This window comes from Amia ocellicauda, chromosome 9 (assembly GCF_036373705.1).
Source record: "Amia ocellicauda isolate fAmiCal2 chromosome 9, fAmiCal2.hap1, whole genome shotgun sequence".
NCBI classification, from domain to species: domain Eukaryota; kingdom Metazoa; phylum Chordata; class Actinopteri; order Amiiformes; family Amiidae; genus Amia; species Amia ocellicauda.
This window is the reverse complement of record NC_089858.1, coordinates 27,989,257-28,011,630: the sequence shown is the minus strand read 5'-3', so window position 1 is coordinate 28,011,630 and position 22,374 is coordinate 27,989,257. Positions and strand designations below refer to the sequence as shown.

The following is a 22,374-nucleotide window of genomic DNA, read 5'->3' as shown; positions in this document are numbered from 1 at the left end:
ACACAATATAAAACAATACAGCATAAAGTTGCACATCAGTAACAGATGTCGAACTTGACATATGTTTTCTCACTTCCAGTGTTTTCTGCAGAAATCAAGGTGATTATTCAAAGCATCCCATGTTGCACTGTCAGCTCCCAGGACAGTCGGGCAGCTTTTAGAGAGCCAATTACTGTATTGAAAAAAACCTTATTCATTTCCCTTGCATCTTTTTCCCAAAGGATGGATGCTGTTTTGAATAATGGAAATAAGAGATGGCCTATTGTCAAGAGCTCTGCAAATTTGAACCAAAGGAAAGCAGGGCTTTGCTTTAAATCTCTCCTTTACCCAGATGTAATGTGACCCATGCAGAGAGAGGGCAATAGGTTGATTTCCAGTCTCTCCCAATGCCTGGGGCTGGACCTGAGGCAATGAGCTTCTCAGAAAATAGACCTTCAATGAATAAAGCCTGACCACAGTTGGTGAGCCCACATCCCGTCCATTGAGACCAACAATGGCTTCAGGCTTGAAGCCAAGGAATATATTCTGCTTAATTATGGATACACACACTTTTTGTGTTTGTTCTGTTTGATTTAACATGTTTTCAGTGCCAGAGAAGAATTCTTTAGCTTTATTATGTGTTGAATGCTAGTTCTTCCCATTGCCTAAAATAATATGTGAGTGATGCCACATTTTTAACCTCAAAATAGTTTTTCAAAACAACCAATGCATCCATTAATGAATGTTATGAAAGGCTAGAAAAAAAAAATGCTGCATAAAGACTAGAATAATTCTGTTGATTAAATGCACGTAGCAGCCGAAACACTGATTTGATTCTGTGAAAGTCGATGTAAAAAAAGAAATATGTAAAACATCAGGATTTAACTATCAGTAAAAAATCAAAGGATGACAGGGGAGAGGGCTGAATCTTATGAATGAATCGGTGAGTAAATTTTTATGGTATCGGGATATTTAGATCCAAATTCCCCTTGCTTAAAACCTTACTAAGATCAGTGACTGTCAATAAAGATCAAACGCTACAATATATTGATAGGTTTAATGCATTCGATCTGGCTTACTGTACTGCATGCTAGAAACACTTAGATATATAAGGCGGTTATTGCAGATTTTTTTACAGTGTACAAAATGTGTAATCAGTATTAATGCATTTGTGTTTAATATTCTTTTCCATGTGGATTGGATTTCAGGGTATTATTTTTGCCTATACATTTCATGTCTCACAAGAGCTTCACTCTATTTGATACAGCCCAGTTTCAGTGCATAATCTTCATCACAGGAGATTTTAGATTTTTTGTTTTGTTTGTTTGTTACTGCCGTGCTAACTGGTAATAAAAACATGTTGCCTTTAGTGTTACCTTTTAACAGTTAATATTTTTTCTGTATTATTCTTCAGCGGGTTTGAACAATATCATGTGTTTTCATGTGCTCATCTAAATTACTGTTACTGTAAAAGGTGACTTTTTGTTATGAATAACGTCCCTAAAGTAAACGTATGTTGTGCCGTCAATCTCACCGTTATCAAGGTTAGTTCTTTGTTTGCTAATACTAATTACATCAGTTAGGGCAGATTCACAGATGTAAATATATAGAAAATACAATTTAATTAGAAAGATGTGAAGTATAATAAAGTTAAAATAACTAATCTCTGCTTTCAAGTTCACATCACAGACTGTGCTGAGCAAGTGTTTACTAATTGAGCATTTCCAACCTAGTTGGTTTGTGTACCTCAGTAATTCTAGCCTGAACACTTACATCTGCAGATAAACAGGCTCTTTCATCTGTAAAAGTTAAATAGCTGAGATTACTGTGCACTTAAAAAAAAAATGGGAAGCTGTGTAATAGAAGTATATAGCTTAAAAAAATAAAAAAATAAAATAAAAAACACTTTCTATCCACACATTAACTGCTCTTCATTAGGAAGCCGTGTGAAAAACACAGATTTACTAACAGCAGGTATGATTAGTCTCAGTGAGGCACATCTTTTTTCAATACTGTTTTACTCTATTAACCGAGAGCCCTATGGCTCCTGGGCTACTGGTCCCCAGTATGAGATTGAGGCCTCAGGTAGTTCCAGGCTGTAAAGTCCAGCCTAATCACATACATTGAAGCCCGTCTCACCTCCACGCACTGCCCTATCCCAGGTGTGCTGTACTGCTGAACTATTGCAGCTCCTTTTCTACCCTCGAAACCCTCTGTCGAACAGCACAGAGGGCCTGGTTTGAGACTAATGTCCTCTTCGTCACTCTGTGACAGCAAGATGGATGCTCATGAGCTTTTTTTTTCTTTTTTTTTCCCTTCTCCTTTCCCCCCTCTTCTTTTTCGCGTGACTTTGAAGGGAACAGAATGTCCCCCATTTGAGGTGGTTTGACAGCTCTGAACCAGGTTTGCGAGTTTTACAATGGCGTTTACCCTAAATCTCAGCGCGCACAGGGATTTCTGATAGAAAACAAAGCTGTCAAATGTAACCTGAGCGGTATTGAGACGTACTGTCAGGCTCTGCCATGCTAGTGCAGCTGCAAATGCTTTCAAAGTAGAGTGTTGAGTCTGGAAGTTTCAAGGTTCCTGCTGCACTGTTTCAATGTACAAGCTCCTCTGCCAGCTTTGTAGCCTGTCCCTACTGAACCTCCGAAACTGAAAGAAACATCCAATTTAATCAAATATCTGAAAATAATGAATTATTATTATTATTATTATTTGAAGTGAATGGTTGACTATAAATAATGTCCTGATCAATCAGAGGCGTAAACCTTGGTATTATGAAATAGTTATTGTGATTAATACTGTTGCATCTGCCCTCCTGTACAATATTAGTGTTGTTCCTTTCAGCAGGGTAGTGTCCTTTATAATTAATGCATTCCATAGGATCTGTGTTATGAGCGAGAATGCAGCATGCTGTGAATTTGTGTGCTGCTGATCACAGATGAAGCCGATTAGGTGCTAAGTACAGATCGTGTTGTGAGTAGATAATGCAGATCAAGTGCTCCGAGTGAGCTTTGCATACTAAGAACATAAGAAATGTACAAACGAGAGGAGGCCTTTTTACCCATCATGCTCGTTTGGTGTCCATTAATAACTAAGTGATCCAAGGATCACATCCTATCTATTTTTGAATGTTCCAAATTGTCGGCTTCAACCACATCGCTGGGGAGTTTGTTCTAGATCGTGACGCCTCTCTTTGTGAAGAACTGTCTGCTGTTTTCTGTCTTGAATGCCTTGAAGCCCAATTTCAATTTGTGTCCCCGGGTTCGTGTGTCTCCTTGCTGATCTGGAAAAGCTCCTCTGGTTTGATGTGGTCGATGCCGTTCATGATTTTGAAGACTTGGATCAAGTCCCCACGTAGTCTCCTCTGTTCCAGGGTGAAAAGGTTCAGTTCCTCAGTCTCTCAGTAGGACATTCCCTTCAGACCTGGAATAAGTCTGGTTGCTCTCCTCTGAACTGCCTCTAGAGCAGCGATATCTTTCTTGAAGTGTGGAGCCCAGAACTGCACACAGTATCCAGATGAGCTCTAACTAGTGCATTGTACAGTCTGAACATTACTGCCCTTGTTCTCAATTCTACACTTTTGACAATATACCCTAACATTGTGTTTGCCTTTTTTATTGCTTCCCCACATTGTTTGGATGGAGAAAGTGAGGAGTCCATGTGATGAGAAAGAACTTCATCTAGTTCTGTTCCTCCCATAGTGTAATTATAGTGGACATTTTTGTTACCTGCATGTAATACCTTGCACTTGTCCACATTGAATTTCATCTGCCAGGTGTCGCCCACAACTGAATATTATTAAAGTCCCTTTGAATAACATGTATGTTGAATGCTGAGAGGATCATGGGTGCTATGCAAAAGTGTGTAAACTATGCATGGCCATCCTATTCCATTGAAGTCAAATGCAGTCTCTCTCATGTTAAGTCTTTCTAAGCATGGCTTTCAAGTTGACTAACACTAGCGTATGGATTCTGTCTGAACTTCGCGTTCAGCCGCTTCCTTATGTTTGCATCCATGTGATTCCTTTTCCAAACCATTTATTAACCTTTTTTGTCAATAAGGGGATTGCAAGGAATTACTTCCACAAAGGCCCACAGTCTACATCAGCACAGATCATTTATACTACAAGAAAAGGTGCCCTGCTCTAATGAAACCAGGCTCTTTTAGGTCATTTCACAGGAGGCACAGACCGGGTTTGTTTTTCTATCATTATTACTTTTGCAGTTATGACCTTTAAAAGTTAGGATGTGTGCAAAAAAAAATATATATAGAGATTCTGGTACACCTGACTTTCAAGTTACCTTGTTTGTGGCAAACCGTTTTTATACATCGCTATTAAAGAAAATCCATTGGGATAAAACATCTCCTCCGACTCTTTCAGCATAGTCAATAGTACTAATCTAAAACACAATCAGGAGAGACAATGCCCCAAAGAAACAGCTTAGTATTCAATATAGTTTTATGTGTTTATAGGAAGGGCAGTTTATGTAGATTTTGCTAAAATGATCTGGTCTTATAATATTTTCAGTTAAAAAGTATGACTGGTAAAGTGTATGTTTATAGATACAATATGTAATTTACCTGAGGAAAGAGTATTCAGGTGCCAATTGCTGACAGACACATTGCTTAAACAGGTCAAGAGCTTCTCTAGGCGGGCCACACTGTCACCTGCTCTTTTCTGGAAAACATCCGAGCAAGATCATTTGGAAAAAAAAAAAAAAAAAAGGTCTAGAGGCAAGACCAGTGGAAATTCATAACCATACACAAACTGACACTCAGCTTATGAATAGCAGTAACTCAAGGTGCAGCATTGTTTCTGACATCAGGCTAGAGAACTGACAGCTCATTATATTTACACTATGCTGGGGCTTTCAGAAATTTACTGAGATGCTCTAAATTTTACCTCACAGCAATAAAATATTAAAAGAATCCACAGGTAAATTCCACAGATAATATCACAATAACACAAATAGTACTTTAAATGTACTAGTTATCAATGACCACATTGTTATTTTACTGCTATTTACATTATAGTACTCTTTATAGGGTCAGTTAAATAGAAAGTAACTTCTTGACCTCTTGCTTAAGTGCCTTGGTTATTTATGTAGTGTAGTTCCTGGAGCTTTTTGCATTATTCACTGTCTGTGCCTGTGTATGAAATCTGCTATATTTTTAAAGTGTTGCTAGGAGTACCTGTGTGGGTGTCAATCCAGAGAGTGAAGGCAGCCAGCTCACGAGTTCCTCTGTGTCCTGAATAAAACATGTGCCTGAAATCTATCACATCGGACAAAGGAATCAATAATTTTATTTTGAAGAAATGGGACATTGATTGAATCTGTGTGAAAATCACACCTCCTTGATACATTTTGTTTGACAATTTGTAAAAGTCAAACCCAGCAGGTGTCAGCCTTTCTGATGAGGTTTTAAACTGATGCCTTAGTGTATAGAAAGTAAGAGCGGGAGGAGAAGCAAGGCTTTTCTGCAGTTGATCATTTTACTGAATGGCTTTTGGTAATGTAAAATATTGTACAAAGGAGGAGGGCTAGAGGGCCCTTTTATGGCATAGCCTAGTTCTTCTGGAATCACTGCTGGTATTTCACTGAAGTTCATTGAGACCTCTTTTTCTTTATTGCTGTCATCACTACTATAAAGGTTTTTGTGGAATTCTTCCACTCTTCTGATAATCACATCTCTGTTCTTCATTGCCGTGCCATCATCCTTTTTTAGTGCAATGATTTGATTCTTTCCTATTCAGAGGCAATGTTTTGCATTTTTGATGTTGCCATTATTTCCAATGGTTTCTTAAATTAGGTGGTAGTTAAACTTTCTTACATCTTCAGTAATACCTTTTCTTTATGGTTTTCCTCATTTCAATGTAATTAACATTTGATTTAGGGTCTTGTCTGTATTTTATTTCTCTTCTAATCTTCAAAAGTTCTCGGCTCTTGAGAGATCTTTTTATCTTCTTGTGTTGTGTTGAGTCCTCCGAATTACCCTGCAATTTCCATGCTGTCACTCGATATCTTATCACATAACTGTGATGAATCGAGGTCTTCTCGTTGGACATAAAGTACACTAAATCAGTTCTTCAATTCTAATTAACTCCGCTTGACGATTTCAGAGGTTCATGATGTTGATTGGCTTGTTTGGTTTCTTCATTACTTTTCTTCTTTCCAATTTGGCATTCAGATGAATTCTCCACCGAACCCTTCTGTGGTCGCTTCCAGTATTGAATCTGTTCAGCATCATTCAGTCTTCTTATATTATCTGTTTACAGTTAAGATGTAATCTATTTCACTTTTTCCTCCATTAGGACTTCTCCAAGCCAATTTTCTTGTTGGCTTTTACTTGAAGAGAGAATTTGTGATAAAAATATTTAAGTTTTCAGCAAATTCCATTATTCTATCACCTAATCTATCAATCTATCTTTAATTCCTGTCTCTATATCTATATTTACCTGTGGGGAAAGTGCGGAGGGCGAATAGGCAAGTGAAAGTGAGTAAATGAGAGAGAGTAAGAGGAAAAGACTGACTGACCGCCTGGGTAACAAGTTTTGTCTGACAAACCCCTTGGAATACAGACATGGAAAGACTATCAATAACGACACTGCCTAGCACAAAACGACCACGTATAACACACATATATGCACATATATTTTAAAATATGATACTGGGTTCCAAAACTGTAACATAACTTTTTGATTTTGCTCATGTACATCTCAAACCACAATACATTACAATACCTGTTTATGGTATATATCAACAGAGCATCATCTCAAATCATGTTCCGATGCACTTTCCATACAAAAACATCTGCTGGATGCCTGTTTTGGGCTGGTTTTCCCGGATTGGCATGACTGGTCACGCTCGCAACACGTTAAATAAGGCGAAAGACACGGGTTTCATTTGTGTCAGACCGAGGCTCAGTTGCCTCATTTTTGCGAGTTGTTTACGTCATTAAGGAATCCCCTGTCTGGGTTGCCCCATGGTATCATTCCAACAAAGGTCCGTTTTCTTTCGATTTAGTATCAGCCATAATGTACGTAACTAAATACATTTCTAAATTTAGAATATCATTGTATCACCAGAGATTGGAAATACACTCACAGCTACTTAATTAATTTTGCATCCAAGGCCCTGAGAATTAACAGTGATCAGATCACATTATTCTGTGATCACTAGCTGTCTGTAGGTGGAACTGAACGTTCGTAACCGGCATGGACATGTTACATAATTAATGTTACCGGTATTTTGTAATATAATTTATCTGATTCTGATTAATTAATTGGCCATTCTCCAACTATATAATTAGATTGGTTTAAGCAGATGACACACACATACAAATTCAGTCTTCTGTATGTGTCAACATATTTCTCAAATAACCATAGTCAGGAATGTCACACCATTTTCATTTTTAATTTTGAACATTTTCTGTCATATTCTTTTTAATAGCAAGAATAAAAACACTACATTTTCGGAGATGTATCTTTTATTCATATGTTACCTAGAGAGACATAATTATGTAGTACTCACCTGCACCAGGGCTGTAATAACGGGACAAAAATTTCAAATGCTAAGACATACATATCAATGTTCTGGTTCCTTATAAATGCTTTTAAATTAAATTAATCTGTTCATTTCGGTTAATTTGCATCCATTGTTTGTGTGGGAAAAAATTATTATTTTAGAGCTCTGAAGAGTTATGATAGAACTGTTCAGTGCTAGGAGAAAAGCACACAGAATCCTAAGAAAAGCATAAAATAGCACATAATGGATTCAAGCACTATAGGTATTTTTCAAAATGTTAATTACCAAGCTGTTAAAGCAGCTAGTGAATTTAGTAGCTTTTTATTTCTTTCTCTCTGCTTCTCATTGAAAGCCTTATGAAAAAATAAAGTGTAAAAGTACTATATAAATAAGTAAAACATTTGTTTTGTTTCTGTACACCAGGGGTGCTCAATCCTGGTCCTGCTAGCCACTAGCCTGCAGGTTTTAGAGGTCTCCCTTATATCACCAATTTATAAACACCTAGAAGTATTTCATTCTGATCAACGAAGCAGGTTGTTTGGTAAATTCAGTCCTTTAGAAACGATTGCAGCAATTATCTGAATACCTGCAGCCTCCTGAGGACAGAATTCCCTTGGTTAATTGATTAATAACTCGCATGTGTTCCCAGTATTAAGAAAGTGGTGATTTAGGGTGACCTATAAGAGTAAGTGGATCGGGGCTCTCCAGGACCCGGATTGAGCACCCCGCTGTACACTTCATTATTACCAGCTCCAGAACTAAGACCCCTAGCAAGTAGAGCGGGGATAGCAAGTCCTGGTCCTGGATAAAACAGATCTTCAGCTTTTATAGATCGTATTTAATCAAGTTTTCATTTACCAAGTAACTCGTGCTGTGAAGTCAGGAGTATTCAGCTCTAGTCCTCGAGAGGCTACCAGATAGTATCCATCACATAACCATTCGGATGATTTCGAAATTATCTCTCCTGGAAGATTTCCCCAGGGCCATGCTCATAAACAAGGCTACACCTCTCTCAACCTGAAACAGCAGTCTCTGCGAGTTACCACTCCCATATCCTTCAGTCTTTTATTCTATCCAGTTCATAGAGCTCATTTTAAATGTAATTATTTTTCTGAACAAGAAATGCCCTGAAGTCTCTGACAGTATATAAAGAGGTTCGCAACCCAAACAACACTGGACACAATAGAAATGTCACTTGATTACTCTGACACTTCTGTCTAAGTAGCAGATTATCCTAAGCACAGAAATGTTGGGAGTGCTGAATCAATTATGAATGAAGGAGCTGAACTTAACATTAAAAAATATACATAAATAGTATGCTCTGAGGGTCCATCACGTCTCCTGAAATAGCTCCCGTGTCCTTATTCTGCATGGAGCAGAGGCTCCGACACTGCAGGCTACAGGCTCTGTCCCTTCAGGTGCTTGTGCAGAAGTTACATAATTATGGAAAGAGCAGCAGCTGTTTTTAGATCCCATTACACCGCCAAAATGTATGCCTTTACACAATCGCAAGCTGTTAATATAAAATGACCGTTTTTAATTAAAGCTCTAAACATTCTTTAATAGCTCGCCCGTCAACTGTGAGCATGAATAAGGAATACTGATTTTTACACCTTTATCATGTTCAGTTATTCTGTTTATTGTGTGGCCTGCAGAGACCTGCACCAAGACTCAGATGCTGTGTAAGCAATAAAAAACTGAAATAAAACAGAACTGCTGTCATAGAGGCTTAGTGCTCAGCTGTGAGACAATGATCTTTGGCCGAGGTTCCAGGTTTTTCGGTTTGATATAAAACAAACTCAAATATGCCCCGTTCTGACTCACTCAGTTCAGGAGGGATGTGGAAAGTTTACCCTTGAAGGAACACAAATACCTTGAACACGGTGTATTGTAATAATACCCAAGTACCCTCAAGAGAGCAGTGTTAATGTGTGATGGTAAAGGGACAAACCTTACATTGACAGGATGTGACTTTATGTTACTGCATATATAAAGCTCCCAATTTATGTAATAATCTGGTAAATACTACAAGAAAGGCACTGTGGGTCTGTTGGAATAAATTGAGAAAACTAATACATTTCATCTAAAATTTTAAATTAATTACAGTAGTATTCATTGCTTTTGATTAATTTAGTTCTGGAAGTGGCAGGTGTTCTCCACACAAGTGACATATTTGTAATTGCCTCATAGTGTGTGTGTGTTTTATTTGTGTTACATTTGTTTGTGCTCTTTCAGCTGAATTAATACAAGTTTATCACTGCTTCGATTGGCTTTGTCTTTAGGTTCTTTCTGTAAAGTAGAGAAATGCTTCAATGAATTTTCAGGTTGAACTGAACTCACTGAGAAAGAAATTAATAACATTTCCTTGACACATCTGCTACTGTCAGCTACTTTTCAATTTTATGAAAAGGGAAGGTTCATTTTTGCTTTTGCTAAAAGGCATTAAAAACTAAAATGCATCCAAAATAATACTTTTTATTAACAGAAATACTTTTGTCAAGAAAAGAAAAGACCCTGAAACTTCCATTCAAAAATCCATTGGCCTTTTTCCAGCCTATGCAGGTTGCTCCCACTTATCAGATCCCAGCTATGGTACGGTTCACTCCTGAAAGGCAAGTAAATGTCTATTAGTTGATAATCACAACCATTAATCAAATTCCAAATGCTGTTTAATCTTCTTCCTTTCATTCACTGCAGAAGAATGAAAAAGAAAGCCCAGTGATGGGGAACAAGTTTATTGTCCAGCTTTTGACAGAACAGATATTACCATTCAAAGGACTGAAAAAAAATAATCTGAATAGATATTTCTAGCGAAATACCCCCAAAGTTAAAGCCAGTCGGGTCTCTTTAGTGTTGGAGCATATCGTTTTCTGAGCAGCCTGTCACTCACAATGTCTGAAGTAACAGTCTTGGTTACCTCTTGGTATTCGGTAAATTACGATTCTATAAGATGGCTGATTGCTGGTAGATGGTGTGAAAGAAGCTATTTATTTTATTTTATTTTAAGCCTGGTAGGTGAGTGTTGGGTATATGTTTTCCCTGCAAGAATGCAAGCTGACATCTTGAAAGTGATTGCCTGAGACATATAATGTATAAGTTTCAAAACTTGTCAGGATGTGAACAGCAAAAAATAAAACTTACAAGCATGTTACTTCATCTGTTGAAGTAATGCGCGGTGATGTGTAACACTGTTGTTGCTGGAGCCTCAAACATTGCTCTTTAATACCTGAACCCGAGCTTTTAACCAGCGTTGTGTTTGAAAGTACAAATGCCTTCAGTCACTAAATCTGTACGTCAGCTGTTAACCAGACATGGCTCAGCAGTTCAGACAGAGCTGTGACTTTCATGTATCCTGCTGGTTAACCATGTGTACACATCAATTTAAGGAGGAGAGCTTTAGGTAAATCCTTATATTAGAGTTGTAGCCGTGCCGCAGTGTTGGGGAATGTGCCGTACAAAATAATTCTGATCTTAATCAGTTACCTTGCTTTCACTTCTGCTAGTCTGCATACTAATCGTAGATCCTCAGTTGTTGGTGTTTTAGATGATATGTTCCTGATACTGCATTTGCTGAATGGACATATTTACATTTTGATGTACAGACTTTTCTGTGCTGTTATTTAAGCCATACAGTAATTGTTGTAATCATTCCTAGGCCACATCATTTTTAATTATTGTTCCTATTGACCTGAATTTGATATATATGCCACCATATAGGCCTATATTTAGTTTGATTTTACTTACTACTGTATAACAAAAGAATAACTGAGTCTCTCACATAGTAAGACAGATCTTATATTGATGGTAATAATATAAAAGATACACCTCTAATGAATGGGCTATTTTTATATAATAATAATAATAATAATAATAATAATAATAATAATAATAATAATAATAATAACCAATAACTTACAAAATCATGTAAAAAAAAACGGCAGGAAAGATTGCATAAAAAACTTTGAATTAACAAATAAATTAAATATATAGTTTCCAGAGAGAACAGAGAGGTGCTTTTGCTTATTTTTAATTGCATTTATATACTGGAGGGGTTATTAGGAGCAGCTGTATACACACTAAGAGTAACACTAGATACTGATGCAATGGGGGGAAATATTGGCTGGATTCTGCATTATATTTAATTAATGTGGTCTGTACCATACAAATAAGTCACACAATAACTAAATCTATAGTACAGAACACGTATGTATCCCCGATTACGGTGCATTGTCATCATCTTTCCCCCCGACGGGGTCTGACTCAATCTCCATTGTTGTGTCTGCTGTGCAGATCTGGACATCAGGTACTTCTGGAGCTGGAGCCGCTTCGAGGACTACCTCATGTTCTGCTTTGCCTTCACCGTGCTTTGTGCCTTCATCACCTTCCTCCTGCTGGACTCGGCGCTGTTTGTGGAGAGTCTGGGCTTGCTGTCGGTCCTGACCGAGGCCATGCTGGGAATCCCGCAACTGGTCCAGAACTTCCAGAACAGATCGACCCGGGGAATGAGGTAGGCCTTGTCACCCTCGTCAGGGTTCAGCTGTAGCGCTGCAGTCAATGACCTAAAACACCTTAAATACTGATGCACTTAAGTATTACAATTTGCAGCTTTTCCCCTTAACCAGCATATTGACTCGTATTTAAGTAGTTTTGTACAGCACCCTTAAACTTGTGCAAACTTAAGGGTAAATCTAACCCTGCACTTTTTGCCTCTAACGCAGCCAGAGAAATTGACTTCTGTAGGTCCTTCCATCAAACACATCTTCACAAATGTATATGAGACACATTTTAGGGTTGCCTCCTCTGACTTTAAAAACACTTGGCCAACAGAGACATTTTGTTATAAAAAAAAAATACTGTTATTAATCCTATCTACAATGGTCTGATGTTACATTTTCCTGTATTGTCTGTCTGTTTCAGGTTGACCTCTTTCCCTAAAATAAAGAGGACTGTTATAACTGACTTTACATGCTACCTTAATCTACAGCCCTGCAATCTACAGTAATGTTAGGCAAGGTAGAACACCTACAGATTCCTTACAGGTCTGTCAATTGCTTCAATAAAGTTTTGTTTAACATAAAAAGACCAGCTTTTTCTTAGTATGATGTTGGAAAACATAACTGAATAGGTAAAGTATGGACATTTATTTTAGCATCTTCAAATGCTATTTTAAATGTGGAAAATCTAAAAGTACATTAAAAAATAATGTTGGATAGGAAAAATGTCACTCTCTTTACTGATTTGGATTAATATTATGTTTTTATAGATTTTTATTATGTGGATTAGTAGAGAAGTGATAACTGTTAATCCCATGGGTGTACGCATTATTTTAATGTTTGCCAGTTTTATTAATCATGGAAACTTACTTGCATTTTATTCTGTTATCTCCTGTTACCAGATTAGCCCTGACCATTATTTAGTATAAATGGCTTATGAATTTAACACCAAGGGCAAAAGCATCCTTTCAAACGGTAATTAAGTAATTATAGCTTTCATAAATGAAGCTGGATATATCTTGAAGGAAGCAGCACTGAAATTAGGTCTTATGTTTTATTACTTGTTAAATGCTATTCAGGTAATTTTGCTCTAATCATAAAGCTGCTCTTTTGCCTTGAATAAGATGCCAATGGGCATTAATTGACCTAGGACATCTGCCATGGAAGTTACTGTCAATCTATATAAGTCATTCTCTTGTACTGCTGTACACTCTCATGGTACACCTGAATTGAAGAAAGACACAGTTTTCCCGCAGAATAGTAGGCATTTGTAAGGATTCTTGTACCCAGTATACTGCAGGATTTCACTTGTATTCTTCGTTCCTTAATGCAGGGTGGTAACAATTTTCTAAGCTTGAGATCTCTGATCTTGCGAATGTAAAATAAGACCCCGAACAGAAACAGACCCAAAAACAGGGCAGTCAGAATGCAAAATAAAGCAAATATTGTTGCTTTAACTTGTTGGCATCTTTTCTTGTAAACCTCACAATTAAGTGTGGGTGGTTAATGCGCAGGATGACTTCTATTTATTTGTAAAAATTGTCTAGTAGACAACAAAGTACACTATTTATTAACACCAAAGTTTTTGTGAATTTTGGGCAGCCAAGATCCTTGTACCTGTATTCCACACTAACGGCACCAGCTGCTCTGACATGGAGTGTATCTCTTCTCTGATGGAGAAGTCTAACTTGTTTTCTCATCCTTTTCTGTGAATATGCCCAGCTTGTGTGCTTTATTTTGCAGGGTTTTTTAGGAGTTTGACTTTTGACTGCGCACTGTTGTACCTGATTTCATATTTGACCTAATCAAAGATATCAGGAGATCAAAGGCTGCAAATCCGTGTCCCTAAGCAATCACGGTCTAGCCCCAGCTTATCATTGCTCTTCCCCACAGCCCATAGCGCTGGTCACAATGTTTGGGCAGTGGACAGAACATTACAGGGTCGAGCAGCGAGTGCAATCCAATTAATCTGCAGAGGAAAGCAGTGTGCCACAACCTGCAGATCTAATAAAACAGGTAGATGTGAGACTACACTAGTTTATACAGCTCTGTTGCAATATATTATCCCCCAAGTAAACGCTAAAAAGGTGTTTTATTTGATCACAAATCTAAGTGTAGCCTTCATTTATTTCCCCCTTGGTCTCTCCTCATTTACAATGTATGTGCAACGGAACCCTCCAGCTATTGCTTTATTGATACAAAGTGCGTTTTTCAAAATGCTAATTTAAAATTAATCAAATTTGTTATACCTAGAATCAATATTTCAGAACATGGTATTTACAGTCAAACTGCTTTTTGATTACAGTGCTGGCATTGAAGAATATGTACCTCTTTCTCTCACAGACGACATAGGTCAGAATAGGGGGAATTATTTAAATTAGTATACACATCTTATTTGTGGGGGGACTTCTGATTGTAGAAACTGGTGATTTGATTTCTGTTAAAAAATGTTGAACAAACAGGCCAAAGGACCTTGTGTGCAGTTGTGCATCTTCCTCTGGTTCATTTTGCATAAGGTCCTATTTTGATCTAGACTCTCCCTGTCTTCCCACAATACACACCTACGATTGGTCCTTAGTCACACCCGCGCTGACTCCTGGGAAAGCCGGGATCCCTGTCACAGCGCCCCCTGCTGGTGAGGACTGACCCCGTGCCGCGGGAATAGATGCATTACTCAGATCTCTGGCCATGAGCGCAGTTGTCACTGTTGGCTACATTTGAGATCTAGTACTTTGCCAAAAGCCTCGTGCTCCCCCTCCCCCTCGTTCAATAGTTACAGCTGTCACCAACGTTGAAATACAGCCGAAACGCACACAGAGTGGGAATGAAGTAGAGCAGATGCTATAAAAAAAACAACAACAAATGTACTGTCTTTCTTACTAGCTATTAAACGAGTATCTTGATACTTCTAGACTGTACTAAGGTCTTAGTCTTAGGAACAGATAACAAAATGTAATATGTATCAGGACTGATTTTATCATGCGGAAACTCAGTCTAAAATTGAAATATTTTCAGCTACACACGTGAGCTGCTCTTTTGCAACTAATTAATTTGGTGAGATTGGCACATAAATTATATTATAATACAGTAAACGTGTATAAATGCATGACTGTGTAGGTAATTTTGTGGAAGAACCTGAAACTGAAATAACTCATAAACTGAAAAAAATAGACTCTCTTCTCAGCACTAAGATCTTGTATCTTATGGTTTTACACACCCACATTTTGACATTCGTTGCTCTCTGAGCGACGCCCATTGCCTTACATAAAAGAAAGGCAGTCAAGGGCAGCTCTAATATCTAACCTCTCCCAATAATAGAATCTTCTTTATGGTACAGTTAATAAAAGGGGACAAAAAACATTAATGCAAAAGAATAATGAAGCAGGATGAGGGAGTATAATTTAGTTTAGCAGGATTTCAAACCAATTTAATCACTAATGAAAGGTGTGACAAGGTCCTTAATAAGAACTCCAGTGATCTGATTCTGTGAAGTGAGGGTAGGGAGCTCATTACCAATGTGCCTGGCATCTCTGAGGGGAGAAGAGGGGAAAAAAACTGGCAGGAATTCAGGACAGTCCATTTTTTTAAGCAGTGGGAAATTGAGTTCTGATGCCCTGCCACCATTTGTCTGTTCTACGAGAGTCTGTTAGTGTTGAATGAACATTTGTAAAGCTACCCACCCGTTCGAACATGCCAGCCACGGTACAGCCTAATAAACTGAATTTGTTTGGTGTTTATTTAGACTCTGTGCTCTCTTTCTTACAGACGTGTATTCACCGTTATAGTTTGCTGAGAGACTCCTGAGAATAAGATTCACTCAGACTATTTAGAGGTGACACTGAATTTAAATGATTTTTCCAGTACATCTATTAAAAAAAAAAAAGTGTCCAAAGCAGCTGTTTATAATTTCGCCAGCTTGCAAAATATATATTGAATGGCAAACATGATACTTGCTGCACGCTATACTTTTTTATGTTTGTGGTTTCACATATAATGGCTTCACAAGATCAGATTTGTGGTTGTAGATATATTAGGACCTCAAATCCTATGCTAGTGCTTCTCCATTTCACTCAATAAACCATTTTTTCATTTTTGCATCTCAACTATCTTTTTAAGCAGCACTGTTTTCGCCAGAAAGTCTGCTCATGTAAGATGATTTATTGTTTCCTGCCTGTGTATGTAGTTTCATATTTTATATTACATGTAGCGGCTAGATACAGCTATAGATTTTCATGCAAATAATATAGTTCTGGTCAGTGGCAGGTGTTGCAATGGCCAAGACTACTGAGAGAGACCTGTAAATGTTGGCTCTTTGCCTGACAGTGCATTAAACAGTTAAACAGACAGCAGCAGCTTTTCCCAGTCTTCCTTTAATTTAATACCAAAGACTATAGAAATAGTGCATGTGTGACAATCCATGAACAAGGATGTGACTGGAGTGTTGAAGGCAGCAGACCTCTGGAGATCTCTCACACAGCCTCGTTAAGGAGAGTCACCCATCCACTTGTCAATATATATTAGCATCTGTGAAGTTGTGCGGCTCACACAGTGGTGATACAGCATTGTACAACCCCCCCCCCCCCCCCTTCCGCTGGTGTCACAACTTCTGAGCGATCTCTTTCTTGGACACGAAAAAATCCTCCCCAGTCTCGCTGCAACCCATTGATATTTGCTGTTTGCTTTTCTGCCTTCATTGCCCCTGGAGAAGCTGCAGTGCTATTTTTAAGCAATGTTCAATGTTCTTTCTGGTTTAATCTGCTGATATAGCTGCAATATCTCTATTCGACAAGCAGGAACTTGCCGCCTTGATTCCCTAGCGACCGAGAAACTTCCCATTTAGCCTTCTGAGGCATCTCCCCGTCTCTGTTGTCTGTATCAAAGCGACAGGCACCATAATCACCAGCTCGGTCTGATTAGCCTGGGGAATGTGCGATGGAAGCCAATCTTTTAGGAAGCTATTTATCTTTCTTTGTCCAAGTGTATTCAAGTAACTTAAGGATCAGGGGGATTCATGCTTTACGAATCATCACCCCTCCTCCGCCTGATCTTATTTCTGAACAATTCCTCTTTTGCATTCAGCTCACCCGAATCAGTTTCATTAAGAAGGGAATAATCTCTCCCTACCTACTAAGCTTGTAGGCAGAGACTTAATTTGCTTTTTAGTGTCCTTATCTGCATTCTCTTTAGAAGTCATGTACATATGGCAGAGCAACATCAGGAGTAGCATTAGAGTGTGTGTGTGTGTGGGGGGGGGAGGGGTGGATAGAAGATGAAAACTCGTGTATTTTCAGCAGCTTTGTCAATTTGGAAGGGTTGCCATTTTTTCAGAGATGGCACATCCATGACAATGAGAACACACTTAAATATGCTGCAGTAAGGTGATCATTCTCAGAGTAGGAGTCAGCTGAGCCTAGCTGGAGTTTTGCTCATGACCATCTGTGACAGGAGGAGTATTTGTAGTAATAGCTCTCAGGTCTAACTGGTGTCTGTTTAAAGATATCATGATTGAATGGTGGGCTGGCTTGGTAACTTTGGAATGCAATTACTGATTGGTTAATTAATCAATTAGATTGCTGACATTGATTGATAGGAAGAGGTGGGGAAAGGAACCCTGGACAAAACATGCACACTGGGATAGTGTCAATTGTCTGACACTGTTTTTAAATGGGAAGGAAAGTGTTTAATAAATCCTTTACTAATTACAATTATTTAGATTGTTCGTGTGTGTGAATCATAGTGTGGTACAATCACCTGCAAATGTTTTGTATGCATCCTTTTGTCTGTAGCAGTACATAACTTTCTTTAAAAGAAGAGATATCTGGCTGGGAACCTGCTGCCCTGTTAAAAAAACTTAAATGTAAAAAGCAGAATTTATGAAAACAGAGTCCATACAAGTAATTAGATTGTCAATCAAGAAGCTGTCAATAAATCTCCAGTCACGCAGCTGTGTTTTGTACAGCTGGACTGACAGAAGTTATTTTGTAAGATCTTTTACAAAAGGCAGTGATCTTTGTAAATGAAAATTAGCTGGATGTATTTTCAGAATTCTTGCTTAGACCACTGCATTTCCCCCCCTCATTCATTATGTTTCAAAAGTCATTAACTTCCAGTGTTGGCCTCCAGTCTTTCAAATGGCAGTGCCTTTTATTTCTTGCCCCCGTGCTGAACCAAAAATTAAAAAGGCTCGGGTTATCTTTGTTTTACCGCTTAAAGTTTTTAAAGACCCTCAATTAATCCCCCTGGATGCGTCATATCTAATTGAAAACAACAAAGTGTCTAAGCTAATAATCCCACTCACTACTTTGCCATGCATTACGTCTCCAATCAACCTTGAATTCAAAATGGGCACGGCTTGTGCGACAACCTGGCTGAAAGAACAGGGATCGTTTAGAAGGCAGAACTGGGCACGTCCCCCGGGTCAGCCTATGAATAGAGCTTTCCAAAGTCACCGCCAGCCCCAAAATAAAACAAAACATTACCATTTATGGTCCCACAGTTAAGAAGCCCCCAAGGTTTTGTGTTCTGAAATGTGTAGTTTGTAGTTTGGCAAATGTTAAAAGGGATAAATAATGAGCATGCCAGCTTTTGCTCGTGCTGGGCTGTGTTTGCAAAGAGCTGATCTTTGTCGAAAGGTTAAAGGCACTAAACTAGGGGACTAAACTGTTCCCATACCGTACCCACTCACCTCCTGATGATTCATTGTTCAAAGGGAGTGGAGTGATTCAGTCAGGGCCCTGAAACACAGTGGCTTCTCTTGGATGGCAGTGGATGAAGTGGCAGAACAGAAAGTATCAGGATTATTAGTCCACTCCAGCATTGTTGGGAGGTTGAAAAGTGTCTGAAAAGTGTTAAGGAAAGTTTGTTTTGTAAATGATGTTGTTAATTGAGGCAGAAACATAGAAAGAAAATAACCTCATGCCTAAACTTCATACACTTTATTTCCCCATCTTCAATAAAAACTAAATAAATCTCATGACTGGCAAAGATTTGTGGCCCAGTCTCTTTCTTTTCGTTCTTATTTTTTTACCTTTAAAGTTTGCTACAAGATGATTCATATGAGTAAAATATTTACTAACTTGTAACATTTGCCAGGCAGGTTCATGTACTCTACTATAGTACGATATTTCCTAATCAGATCCAAGCTTTTTTCATTTAACTGTATACATTGTTTGTGTCTGTATTAAACATATGTTCTGCTCATCAGTGAAAGCCCGGTGCCTTGATTTACTTCATTTAAGCTGTCTGGCTTTTAAAAAATGTCTTTGCATCTCTGTAACTACTCCATTCTTCCTAGCTCTTGGGCCTACATGCAGGTCTGGGGAGGTGACCAAGCTCCTCTGAAGAATGGGGGTCGATGACCAACTCTAGTCTTTCTTCTGTACAAAATCAGCATTCATCCTCATGGCTAGAGTCATACATTATTAACGCTGGGTACTTTGAAGTGTGAGATTTAAATGCTTCTCCATCATTCACATTTGTGAATGTTTAATTTGGGTTGAGAGACGGTGTCACTGGCTCCCTGCCATAGTTCAGTTAAATTACCTTATCCAATCCTGAACAGTTTTAATGATGGGTTTCTATCTAAGTGGTGTATAACGGTGAAGGCAGAACAAGATGCGCATTAATCTCCATTTCTTCTTGGTTACACTACATTGCTGATGTGTAAAACTCTTTTTTTCCTGACCTTGTTATCAACAATCTGATTCCTGAGTCTTGCATAGGTGAGGAACGAGCTTTGAAATAACCCTGTGAATTAGCAAAGCGGTAAAATGGAGCTGGAAATGGTTGTTCAATAGTGTTGAACGTTATCTCTCCATTTTTTTTTATAAGTGCTAGGGGAATGTATTCAGCCAAGAAATAAGTACCTCTTCACTTTCAAAAAGTCCATTCTTCTCCTTGTTTTGCTTTTATGTATCCCATCAAGCAGTCTAGAAAAAAAAGTGAATCTGCAAAGTGGTAACTTTCATAATTAACTAAAGCATGTTTGCGTATCATTCATTGCTTTTGATTTATTCTTGATATAAGAAAAGTTGGGGAAGCAGTTCAGTGGTTTTCTGACAATTTAACTGCTTACTGACATTTAATATTGAGTCGTCGTTTTATTTCCCCCAAGCCTCTTTAGTCTGGGCTCCTGTTGAATGGCCCCATTTTCCAAGGCAGCAATGAAATCATAAATCCCAGCTTCCTTATCAACATTTAGATTACTGAAGTGGAACTTGAACAGGTCTTCCATCTTCGAAAGGTCCGGTCCGAGCTACGGGCGGCGCGCCAGGTTATTTGGCGATGTTTAAAAGCGCATTAAAATCAGCCATGCAGTGATATGTCCACAGATTGCAGTAGGGTCTCACAGATTGTGTTTAATGGCTGCTACACACCTACAGTGGCATACATTGGGATCATTAACTTTTATGTGTTAAATTCTCATCTTTGGCAGTCTACCCATTACTGTCAACCGATTATTCATAATTCTTATAGCATTTTTATCTCAAAATAAGGCTTTCCGGTGGAACACTAAACAATTTGATACTTCTTGAGCACTTGAATGGAGGCATAAACCACCCTGCTACAGGGATCATAAATACATGATTGCATTTAGTATGATCCAGATTGCAAAAAAGGTTTGTTAGCCCTTCCAGAATAAGAGAAGTGTGGTTTGATAATGTATACAGAGAAGTTTGAATAGAGGGAAACATTTGTGAATAATGGACTTCGAAATTGCTTATTAATACGTGGCTGTAACTATACAGTTAAATACATGAGTAGAGATGTTATGACCTTATGTGGGACATTTCGAGAACATGGTTTTACTTTATTCCCTTTCCATGTGAACATCAGACTTTTGTGTCCCATACTTCTGTGATTGTCTAACAAAGTCGCTGTCAGCATTCAATCAATACAAAAGGTGATTAGCAAGACCCCTGAAACAATACGCTCTCTAAACCCCACAGGGCACTTCACATCAATACGAGTCTCTCTATGGATACTATCTTTCAAAGCTGTGAAGAATAGATACACTGATTCCATAAGTTTTAAAGCTGACTCTTCAGGTCAGTCAGATATTTCATTCACTGTGTACTGAGACTGTCCCCACATTGCCTATCCTACACAAAGGACAACAGTTATCTTATCACCAGTTTGGTAGCAGACAGATGTGGAGAAGTGTGGCCAAGGAGGGAATGATTTCTTCACTTTTTTCCATTTGTCTTTTTCTGAAACTGTTTTTGTAGGCTAGGTTTAGAAATGGAGAAATCCGGATGACATTTTTAGTTGATCTTAACTTTGACGGGAGAAAGTGGAGGACGTTTTCACCTTAAGCAAAAAAAAAAATTGAATAAAGTGAAATAGTACAGGTACTTTGCCCTTCAACCACCAGAACAAGGCAACCAAGGCATTAGACTTGCTTCAAATGTATATTTAGTTGACTAAATTCAGCCTCTCAATTATGGGCACACATCATGTAGGTTTTATATGAACTATAGTAGGCCTTTTACTGAAAGAAGACCAACTGATACGTGAATTTCATAGAAGAAGTACTTGAGTACTTTATATTTCAGAATAACACAGGCACTGGGTAATTTACATTTAAGGTGTATTAAGTCATTATAAACCTCACTGTAGTTAGTTCAGAGTCTGTAATATGGGATTTGCTGTATTACACTGTGATCTAATCAGAGTAATGAGAAATCCAGTGGTGTCGTGATCTGGTAGTCCAGTGGGAGTTGAGTGAAATTGAAGTACCGCAGGCATTTCACTGTACACAAACATCCAGGCAACAGAAAAATGACTTGTCCATTTAATTTTGTCAGCGCTTCGATGTACTGCCGCCCTGTTACAAATGGGCAGCTCATAATCATTACCATGGTTAATTTTTCATTGACTTAGACAGAGCTTGGAGCTTTAGAAATAAATGTGCGACTGTGACTGCTCCCAGTTTGCGCAAGAGGCCGAGGAATACAAATCGCTACTGTGACTGTGATGAAATGTGATGATTAAGACTCTGTGCTGCAGGAGAGCATGGCCAGAGCTGGAGGTGAAGAGCATAGCTTCCAATCAAGTGTTGTAAGATTTCTTTCATACAAATAAATTAGTAAATAAATCAAGCAACCAAGGAACAAACATTCAGAACTTGGTCGTACCAGTGTGCCAGTGGTGAGGTGTGGTGGCCAATCAGCCAATGTCTGCTCACCTGGTTTCATATCACTGGATGCTCTTCTAGAAGGCTTGTTGCAACCATAGGGACAGGAGACTAAGAACACATAAACAACTGGATACTAAATCATGTTTGTGTTATGAATCTGAGCAGTAACAAAACCTCTGGTGGCTTTATGATCCATTGCTGGTGCTGGGGTTTGATACTTCTAGCTATGGCTAAA

At 38.4% G+C, this 22,374-nt stretch overlaps 1 protein-coding gene across 3 annotated transcripts in view; it reads left to right on the top strand.

Annotated features, from left to right (window-relative positions):
• Nucleotides 1-22,374, top strand: part of LOC136759130 (solute carrier family 66 member 2) — a 46,308-nt gene that overhangs the window by 20,978 nt on the left and 2,956 nt on the right. For 2 of the 3 annotated variants that reach the window (XM_066713987.1, XM_066713988.1), the window contains exon 4: nucleotides 11,799-12,015. In XM_066713987.1, coding sequence (XP_066570084.1) covers nucleotides 11,799-12,015 — 217 coding nt within the window. Of the gene's footprint in view, nucleotides 1-11,798; nucleotides 12,016-12,425; nucleotides 12,541-22,374 lie in introns of those variants that run through there. The other variant, XM_066713989.1, reaches the window with a different exon arrangement.